At 30.5% G+C, this 11,496-nt stretch overlaps 1 protein-coding gene across 1 annotated transcript; it reads left to right on the top strand.

Annotated features, from left to right (window-relative positions):
- Positions 1–1,263, top strand: LOC126886518 (uncharacterized). The gene is made up of 2 exons (XM_050653499.1): positions 1–883; positions 980–1,263. The coding sequence occupies exon 1, from the start codon at positions 105–107 to the stop codon at positions 504–506; it is 402 nt and encodes a 133-aa protein (XP_050509456.1). The 5' UTR covers positions 1–104; the 3' UTR covers positions 507–883; positions 980–1,263.
- The last annotated feature ends 10,233 nt before the right edge of the window (positions 1,264–11,496 follow it).

Genomic DNA, 11,496 nt, shown 5'->3' with positions numbered 1-11,496 from the left:
TAAACAACTTATTGAGAAATAAGAACATATCTAGAGGGGCTAAGATAAGAATATACAAGACAGTGATAAGACCTATAGTCTTGTATGCCAGTGAAACATGGACGATGAACAAATCCGAGCAAGTCATGCTTAAAGTATGGGAAAGAAAAGTCCTAAGAAAAATATTTGGCGGAAAGATATGGAATGGAATGTGGATAAGAAGACCAAATGTGGAATTGGAGAGGATGTATGGTGAACCAAACATAGTAGGGATCGTAAAATCACAAAGACTGAGATGGTTGGGACATATCCAAAGGATGCCAAACACGAGACTTCCCAAAAAAATACTAACGGGAGGAATAGGAGGAAAGAAGAAGAAAGGTAGACCGAAAACCAGATGGAAGAAAGATGTTGAAAAAGACATAGAAGAACTGAAAATCACAAATTGGAAAAATAAAGCAGCAAATAGGAGAGATTGGAAAGGAATAGTAAACCAAGCCATGGGCCTTCTAGGCCTGGAGAGCTAAACTATATATATATACATAATATTATAATATGTATGTGTGTACGTACTTATTATACATAAGAAATACATGTTCGGATTATCAGTGCCACCTTCGGTCCCGAGGAGCACGGATAATCTGGATTCTACTGTATTAGGTAGGCCAGAACTTGATATATTACTTGATTTCTTATGTTGATTACTTTTCGTTTTTGGGTTGACAAAACATGATTTAAACTTTCAAAATGCCCTCCTGAAAAATTAGGCTAGATGGACATATCAATCATTGTCAAAACGCTACAGATTTATAATCCATCCAACTGGTATATTGAATAGTAAACTAGGGATAAACCAACTATGTATATCAAAACACAATATTTTAAAGATTGGATAATTTACATGGTAAATTGAAGAATCCCAATAACAAGAATAAAACCTAATTTTAATATTTGTTAGTAGATATCTTTCACTTTTCTAAATAAAAAAAATTGGTTACAGATATGACAAACACCTAGAAGATGGAATCCTGTGTTCTCAAAGAAAAAGCTAGTTCCAGAAATAAGCTACCAATAATAAACTAGAGAATGTATTACAAGAAAGAACAACGCTAATACTCAACATAGCTCAATTGCTTCAGATAGAAAAAGAGGAGGAAAGGGTAGAACACAAGCGTGCCAGAGAAAATTAAAGGGCAGACGAGACACAAAAATTCATTGATTTATTAAATTTAATAATTAAATTATACAAAGGACAATTAAATAAAGAATAAAAAATTATACATGTATATTAATGATCCTTCTATTTCCCCATAAAGCTTGTAACTGACCAGGAGGTATACTATAATAGATATATTACATCTCATATTGCTCACTATAATAATGAGTGAGCCTGCATAAACGGAACCATAATATACATTAGGTATAGTTCTGTGTATGCAGCCTCACTCATTACTATAGTGAGTGATATGAGATATATTTTAGTATAGTTCCCCGTGCGTGACAAGCTTAACACAAAAATTTTTATAAGGTTATCAAACATCATAACTTCAGTAAATTCAATAATTTAGCTTATTCCTGGTCTATACTTAGCAATTCATTTTCAAAATTGTCTTCATTTTCAAAATTGTCTTCATTTTCATCTCTCTCTATGTTATAAATATATTGCTTCAGTGTAGGACAACTGAATCAATGTAATCGTTTTGTTTTCTGCTATATACAAAAAGGGATGTATTTGCGGACTCATTAAAAAAGTAACAACCCATTGCTATGATCTGAATTTAAACAGCAATAATACAGAATTACTTATATTTGGCACAAAAAAATATTAGTAAGAAGGTACCTATTTAAAACATATTCGGGGAGTATTACGAAATTCTCAGAATATAAAATCAGTCTTCCTATATTCTATTTTTTAGAATTTCATGATACACCCAGTATGTTTTGGATACTTAACAGCAGCTTTTTTTTCAAGGTAGGTATCATCTACTGTTTCTGAGAACCATGTGCATACATAATTCTAGTTACTACCTACATATATCAATACCTTTCATTTTGGAATCGTAAAATATTTGGCAATTCAAAGAAATGATGGGATAAGAAACTATTCTATTTTTATTTTTTACAACTTGTTTTCCTTTGTAAATGAATATAGTTGGGTAGGTATACAATAATACATACCTATAATTTTTTCAAATTATAACCCATCTTTAATTTAATATCTAATAACTCTGCTTAAAAAATTACAGTAGGTAGGTATGTATAAAAACAAAATAACATAAAATTTGTGATTGAGAATTTTTAGAAAGAACAAAATTTTACTTTTGCAATAAATTCAATCGGACCCTCAAGATTTTAGGTTATATTTTTAGTTTCCTGGTAATCAGAAACCATGAAATATACGAAAATCAAAGTTTATCTGCCAGATAACTTCTTATTCGGTACTTTATTCGGCAGTTAAATATTTGATATTTAACGTCAATTTATCTGCCGGATAACTTTATTCCAGAGTGAAAAGACGCTACTTTTTTTATCTGTCAGATAAACTTCCCGTTAACTATTTATCCGGAGGTGAAAAGACCGGGCCTTAACCATATACAAAATATGTGGTGGATTCGACAAATATTCAAAATATCTCGATAAACACTGGCTTATCAAAAAAGTACTAAGAGGCAAAAAAGTTTTAAAAATATTGTGTTTAAATGGTGCCACAATAATAATTTAATTGGAACGTACATAAAAGTTTGGGGGGTTTAAGGGAACAAATAAACCCCCATAAAATTTCTATGGGGTGCACAAATTTCACTATAATTTTTTTTTAAGATGTTGCTGCGATAAAAATTCCTCATGTCGATTATCAATAAAAAACCTCTAGGAGTTTTCGATAGGTATATGAAAAAAATCGATTTTCATTTTGTAACTTCAAAGGGCTGTAACTCTTTTTGTGTGCACTATTGTATATATAGGTAAGTGAGGTTCAATCAACCTATTTTTGACCCCAGAATTTGTGGTATAATTTATGACCAATCTTTTCGGGACACCCTGTATAAGTAATACTAAAATATAAAATATGTACTAGCTCGATATTATTGACTTACTAATATATTAATTTATATGTAGTCTCTTATCTTTTTCATACTGTTTTAAAATGTTGTTAAACTCATTAAAAGAACTAAATAATTGTCCACACGCCATAGTTAATTTAAAAACAAACACTAAACAAATAAAAAATAAGAAATCTACTAATCAACATTAAAGTGTAAACACAACGCGGTTAAACAAATAATTCTAACACTCTGACTCTCTGATACTCGCAGTATCTTGCGGCATACACGCGGTTTAAGTTAGCGTGTATGCAAAAACCAGTAACGGTGCACGCTTAATAGTGACGTCACTGACTTGATGACGTTTCGCGTGTACCTAACTTTTTTATTTGCGTACACGTTAGCGTGTACCTAGACACAGCGTATATATTAATATTATACACAGATTATACAACATATGACAGAAGCTCGAAACAAATGACAATCGATGAAAAGCCCTATACCGCTGTAATAATATTGTTGCTAACCATTTAAATTTTTATGGTGTACCGGACATTTATAAAATACTGAAATTAAAATCCCACTATAGACTCCGGTTTTCTTAACATTCTGTTTTTTTTTTGATTAATTCGCTTATGTTTAACAACTAGATTTGTTCTTTATCAATTCAGGGTGTTTCTAAATAAGTGCGACAAACTTTAAGTGGAAAGGAACAGAATGCAAAATTTTGAAGGCCGCGTCTCACCATCAAATAATTTGATCAAACAGTTTGAGCAAACTTGACGTACGAGAGGAAGTACGTCAAAGTGACGTCACAATTGCAGTTTGTTGAAATTCTAAAAATCGGTGTTCTCACGATCAGTCTAGTTTGATCAAATTTTCTGTATTAAGAGTTGTCTAACTTGTTTGAACTTAATCTAATCCACAATGAAAATTGAAAATGAAATGAAAAGGCTGGAGTGAGGAGTGCTGAAGGGAGTTGTGACTTTATTTTGTTGTCAAGTACTAAGTAGGGCACCTATTACCACTGTTCGAGCATATCAGGCAGAAAAAATAGAAAAGAAAGAATGTAGGCTAGCTGGACTTTTTCCATGAAATGAAAGCCCTAATAAAAACTAAATTGTGTACAAGAAGACATTGGGAAAAATACATCTATGAGTGAAAGCATCAACAGTGCGAACAGGTACGAATCAAAGATTGAATTAACAGTAGTTAATCAATTAAATTAACCTATGTATTTATATTTAAACAATATTGTTCTTTACAGATTAATTGTTGCTTTACGCTATGTAGGCACAGGGCTCACATTAAAAAGGGTAAGCTTTTCCACGACAATTGCATATAATTTTTCTAAATTAGCAATAAAGGCTATAGCGGGATAAGATGGTAAAATCTGCACTCGGCTGGATTCTTAGTTGGGGTTGGGCAATCGAAAGTACATAATTCAAAAACCCCCTAACCAAATTTTTAGCTCCCTATGTGACCCCAGGTGTCCCCTATCGAAAAAAATGTGTTTTTTCGAAAAACATATTTTTGGAGCGATCTTTTGCTTTAAAAAATGTGACAAAAATTGTGAATGTACATTATTATACCCTAAATCCCACTGATTTTTTTCAGATTTTTTGGATCAAAATTGACGCCAGAAAAAATTTTTGAAGTTTTCAAAAAATTTTTAGGTTATGTAGGTAATTTTTGGCTAGCTCCGACAAAATTTTTTTTAGTGTATTTTTTTACGTTCTTTTGAATGGCAGGGATAGTTTTGCCATTTTCTCGCCGGAAATTACTCAAAATTCGAAAAAAACCCATTTTTTTGGTTACCCCCCTCATATTTTTAGTGTTTACTGAGCGATCTTTTCTTTAAAAAATCTGAAAAAAATTATGCACATACATTGAGGCCCAAAAATATACTATTTTTTTTCAGATTTTTTTGGATCAAAATTGAAAAATTTTGAATTTTTCAAAAAATTTTTAGGTTATGTAGGTAATTTTTGGCGAGCGCCGACATAATTTTTTTTAGTGTATTTTTTTCCGTTATTTTGAATGGCTGGGATAGTTTTGCCATTTTCTCGCCGGAAATTGCTCAAAATTCGAAAAAACCCATTTTTTGGTTCCCCCCTCATATTTTTAGTGTTTACTGACCGATCTTTCCTTTAAAAAATCTGAAAAAAATTATGAACATACATTGATGCCCAAAAATACACTGGTTTTTTTTTCAGATTTTTTGGATCAAAATTGAAAAATTTTGAATTTTTCAAAAAATTTTTAGGTTATGTAGGTAATTTTTGGCTAGGTCCGACATAATTTTTTTTAGTGTATATTTTTCCGTTCTTTTGAATGGCTGGGATAGTCTTGCCATTTTCTCGCCGGAAATTGCTCAAAATTCGAAAAAACCCATTTTCTGGTTTCCCCCCCTCATATTTTTAGTGTTTACTGAGCGATCTGTTCTTTAAAAAATCTGAAAAAAATTATGAACATATTATGAACATACATTGATGGCCAAAAACATACTGTTTTTTTTTATCAGATTTTTTGGATCAAAATTGAGGCCAGAAAAAATTATTGAATTTTTCAAAAAATTTTTAGGGTATGTAGGTAATTTTTGGCTAGCTCCGATATAATTTTTTTTAGTGTATTTTTTTTCCTTCTTTTAAATGGCTTGGATAGTTTTGCCATTTTCTCGCCGGAAATTGCTCAAAATTCGAAAATACCAATTTTTTGGTTTTCCCCCCTCATATTTTTAGTGTTTACTGAGCGATATTTTCTTAAAATAATCTGAAAAAAATTATGAACATACATTGTTATGCCCAAAAACATACTGATTTTTTTTTTAGATTTTTTGGATTAAAATTTTACTCAGGGAAATTTTTTGAATTTTTCAAAAAAAATCGTTTATGTAAGCCATTTTTGACAGACTTCGAAATAATTTGTGTATTTTTTTTTTCGTTCTTTTGAATAACTGGGTTAGATTTGCCATTTTCTCTCCGGGACTTCCTCACAATTCGAAAAGAGCCATTTCTTTGTGTCCCCCTATGTGTACACATAAACTCAATTGCATGTCAATAAATAACGATTTTTGATGTCAATAAATAAATAACGATTTTCCGTTATTTTGAATAGCCTGATCAGGTTTTTTGAGAAGAGAAGGTAGCCATTTTGAGAAGAGAATATGCATAAAATACGACAAACTCCCTTTGTTGATATTTTTCCTATGTTTTTAGTAGACAACCTTAACCCTTAACTATAGGTACATGGCTACCTTAATTACATTATGTATAGATCAATTCATAGATATTTCTTCGTCTTAGTTGTGTTTTCCGATTTCTCAATTGAAATTACCATATTAATATTACCTTTTGCGTATTTATTAATTAAGTTAAGGTAATTGAAAGTTAATTTTTTGATACGCTAGAGTACCTATTTTAAAAAATATATCAATATTAAAAATATTTAAATATATATAGACATTATTAATGTTATTAATAAGTAATTATAAGTAATTAATAAGTAATTAATAAGTAATTAATAAGTAATAAGTAATTATTAAAAACGTTTTCACAGCATGAAATATGCCATACAGTTATAGGCAAACGTTTATTTTCAACTTTATTTGATTTATTAATTTTACTTTTCAAAGGTGTAAAGTAAATAAAATTATTCGTTAAAAGTTACATTTTAAATAAGCAAACACGTTTGCACCGTAATCAAGTTATTTCCATAAATGTAGCTTACTAAATAAGTATGCGAATATCTACATATTTATATTTTCAATCCATGATATACATAGATAGAATAATAATACAAGAATACTATAGGTAAGCATAAGCCAATTCGTGCTCGATTTTCCACGTGCTGCGCACTGTGCCGGCGAGAAAATGGCAAAACTATCCCAGCCATTCAAAAGAACGGAAAAATATACACTAAAAAAAATTATGTCGGACCTAGCCAATACCTACATAACCTAAAAATTTTTGAAAAATTCAAAATTTTTCAATTTTGATCCAAAAAATCTGAAAAAAAAACTAGTATATTTTTGGGCATCAATGTATGTTCACAATTTTTTTCAGATTTTTTAAAGGAAAGATCGGTCAGTAAACACTAAAAATATGAGGGGGGAACCAAAAAATGGGTTTTTTTCGAATTTTGAGCAATTTCCGGCGAGAAAATGGCAAAACTATCCCAGCCATTCAAAAGAACGGAAAAAATACACTAAAAAAATTATGTCGGGAATCGCCAAAAATTACCTACATAACCTAAAATTTTTTTGAAAAATTCAAAATTTTTCAATTTTGATCCAAAAAATCTGAAAAAAAAATAGTATATTTTTGGGCATCAATGTATGTTCATAATTTTTTTCAGATTTTTTAAAGAACAGATCGCTCAGTAAACACTAAAAATATGAGGGGGGAACCAAAAAAATGGGTTTTTTTTCGAATTTTGAGCAATTTCCGGCGAGAAAATGGCAAAACTATCCCAGCCATTCAAAAGAACGGAAAAATATACACTAAAAAAAATTATGTCGGACCTAGCCAAAAATTACCTACATAACCTAAAAATTTTTTGAAAAATTCAAAATTTTTCAATTTTGATCCAAAAAATCTGAAAAAAAAACCAGTATATTTTTGGGCATCAATGTATGTTCATATATTTTTTGCAGATTTGTTAAAGGAAAGATCGGTCAGTAAACACTAAAAATATGAGGGGGGAACCAAAAAATGGGTTTTTTCGAATTTTGAGCAATTTCCGGCGAGAAAATGGCAAAACTATCCCAGCCATTCAAAATATCGGAAAAAAATACACTAAAAAAAATCATGTCGGCGCTCGCCAAAAATTACCTACATAACCTAAAAATTTTTTGAAAAATTCAAAATTTTTCAATTTTGATCCAAAAAATCTGAAAAAAAAAACAGTATATTTTTGGGCCTGAATGTATGTTCATAATTTTTTTCAGATTTTTTAAAGAAAAGATCGCTCAGTAAACACTAAAAATATGAGGGGGGTAACCAAAAAAATGGGTTTTTTCGAATTTTGAGTAATTTCCGGCGAGAAAATGGCAAAACTATCCCTGCCATTCAAAAGAACGTAAAAAAATACACTAAAAAAAATTTTGTCGGAGCTAGCCAAAAATTACCTACATAACCTAAAAATTTTTTGAAAACTTCAAAAATTTTTTCTGACGTCAATTTTGATCCAAAAAATCTGAAAAAAATCAGTGGGATTTAGGGTACAATAATGTACATTCACAATTTTTTTCACATTTTTTAAAGCAAAAGATCGCTCCAAAAAAATGTTTTTCGAAAAAACACATTTTTTTCGATAGGGGACACCTGGGGTCACATAGGGAGCTAAAAATTTGGTTGGGGGGTTTTTGAATTATGTACTTTCGATTGCCCAACCCCAACTAAGAATCCAGCCGAGTGCAGATTTTACCATCTTATCCCGCTATAGCCTTTAATAGCAAATGGCAGTTTTCACATTGTCTAGAAGCTATGGATGGAAACATGGTGAACTTTCAACCTCTCAGAAGGGATACTATAGAAATTATAAAGGAACTGACAGCCATTACTTTTTGCTGTATTATATTATGCAGATGGTCAATTTCTTATTGCAGATATAAGAAGAAATGATCCAAATATATCAGATTTGAATTTCAGATTTTTTAATAGCTATTGGTGCAGTTAGCAACATTCGGCTGTGAATAAGTTTAAAATGTAAATTATTTTAGTGCGTTTTTAGTTAAACCTTATTGTATATTTGAAGATTTACAATTATTATTACACTGATAATTAATATAATTAGTTTTATTGTTTCTGGTTTGTTAGTCGAAATAAAACACTTGTTTTATTTATTTTGGCCACTCATAATATTAATAAAACTAATTATATTAATTATCAGTGTAATAATAATTGTAAATCTTCAAATATACAATAAGGTTTAACTAAAAACGCACTAAAATAATTTACATTTTAAACTCAAGATGGACTACCAAGATCAAAATCAACAGATGCCAGGTTTATCCACACAAATGCAATCAATTATCCCACAATATTTATCACAACCAAATCCTTAGCCTTTCAACCTAAACCTAGTAGGTAGTTGGTACATATATATCAAAACCCACAAGCATTCCAACACTTGGACGAATAATAAGCCCCAAACTCTGTCTCTGAATTGTAGAAGGTAGAAAGTAACAAACCAAAAAGCAATCAGAAGTCCTGATGAGAAAAAATCTAGAAAACAAACAAGAGTAACCATTGGCTACAAAAGCTGCTGTACATAAATAACTTGTTTAGTATGCACGCTAAAGAAAGCAAAGAAGGAAATCAAGGAAGGAAAGATCAACAAAACAATTTTAATATGTAGCGAAGCCACCACTGATATACAGTGTCTCACAGCTTAAATGATGCAGTCACTACTCAATAGGGCTTTTCATCAATTGTCATTTGTTTCGAGCTTCTGTCATATGTTGTATAATATTAATATACAGGGATTATTCAACATATGACAGACGCTCGAAACAAATGACTGTGAATGAAAAGCTCTAAAAAACTAGCTTGTGTCAGTTGCTCAATATGTATTAGAAAAAAATTACATACTGAAAGTAAGTTAGTATAAGTCTTTTAAAATAGCATAAGCTGTTTTGGGTTTCAAGTATACCATACATAAATATTAATAAACCTTTGAAATAAATTTAATTATTTAGGATATTACAAAAGAATAATCTACATGAACTGCAAGAAATAAATCTTCTATCAGCCAAAGAAATGGGCATATTACATTATTTGTGTTCACTAGGGAGCATATTAACAAAGATTGTAACTTTTGGAATTCAGTAATATTTGCTGATGAAAATAAACTTGTTTGGGTCCGATAGACTAAAGAACTAAAACTAAAAAAAATGAAAGCACGTAGGAGGTGGAGTGATGATGTGGGGGTGTATGTTGTCTGCAGGAGTACGTAACATGCATTTTATTAACAGTAATATGAACCAATACATATATTTGGATATACTAACACATCGTCTCACTGCTAGTGCTCAAAAATTATGTATCGATGATAATTACCCATTTTATCAGGACATTGATCCAAAACATATATGTGAAATTTAATAAAAAATTTTCTTCTTGGTAAAAGGTATATTAGTTTAAAAAGCCCTAAAGGGCTACAAACATGTGAACAAAACGTTTTCGCTCTGTAACAAGAGCATCATCAGCATAGTTAAGAGGTGGCAGGCAACAATATAACATAATGACCTAATTACCTTTTGACCCACTTACAACGTGTGGGAGTCATATGTTGCTTTAGGGCTGTATCCTTAGGAATTTCTATCCATCCTTTGGATTTTTCAAATGTAGTTATTTATATAAGACTTTTGTCTCCTTTTTAAAGGGCTTTGACCTTTGTATTTTTTTTTTTTTTTTGTTGGCTCACCATGTTCTTGTAACACTGATGATGCTCTTGTTACAGAGCGAAAATGTTTTGTTCACATGTTTGTAGCCCTTTAGGGCTTTTTAAACTAATATACCATTTACCAAGAAGAAAATTTTTTATTAAATTTCACTTGTAATTAATGGTATACAGCCAACTACAGGAAGTTCTTCCTTGTGGATTTTCAAAACATATATCGATACATTTTTGGCAAAGTAACGTAAGTGACATTTTTGGCGAATCATGTTTTTCCATTAAACAAACGCTCTTATTGTTTAGAAGGTACTGCCGGAGTGTTGTAAGCCTAGACATATTATGTTTGAATTAATTCTAGGCTTATTACACTTTGGCAGTACCTTCTAAACAATAATAGCTTTAGTTTAATGGAAAAACATAAAATGTCACTTACATTACTTTGCCAAAAATGTATCGATATGTTATGTTATATCGGGTTCATATTTGGTTGCTTTATAAGTGCTGAAATGTCATTAAAACACCAGCCCAGTCACCAGATTTGAATGTTATTGAAAATTTGTGACATTAAAAAATAACATAAATAGTACCCCAACTGTAACTGATAATAAAGAAGGATGTATAAAATATTAGCAATCATAGTTCACTGCCTTGTGTTTATTTTCTCATTCTTATTTAAAAGTTTGCTTTATCATTTTAGCTGATATCAAAATCATACATAAAATAATTCAAGGTATTTAAGTATGGTACATTAAAAACCCAAAACATATAGCTTGTGCTATGTTAGAAGATGTATAGTAACTTACTTTCAGTATCAGTATGTAATTATTTTCTAATCAATATTGAGCTAGTGACTGCATCATTTCAGAATTTAAGCTGTGAGTCACTCTAGGTGTTGTAGTAATCAGAATCAGTAATATAATAATATTATTGTTCATAAAATAGGACTTTTCAACGCTTCTCATTTGTTTGAATATTAATTTATTTACTAAAAATTAAAATTCCATCATGTTATGTCTAACAGCTGATTGTCATTTGTCGAGTTTGAGCAAACTGACCTTGAATTATGCCTTGAATC

This window comes from Diabrotica virgifera, chromosome 6 (genome assembly GCF_917563875.1).
Source record: "Diabrotica virgifera virgifera chromosome 6, PGI_DIABVI_V3a".
In the NCBI taxonomy this organism is placed as follows: Eukaryota; Metazoa; Arthropoda; class Insecta; order Coleoptera; family Chrysomelidae; genus Diabrotica; species Diabrotica virgifera.
This window is presented reverse-complemented; position numbering and strand designations above follow the sequence as displayed.

Excerpts from the sequence above, each read along its gene's own strand:
- LOC126886518 (XM_050653499.1), top strand. The coding sequence starts at position 105 with ATGAACAAATCCGAGCAAGTCATGCTTAAAGTATGGGAAAGAAAAGTC.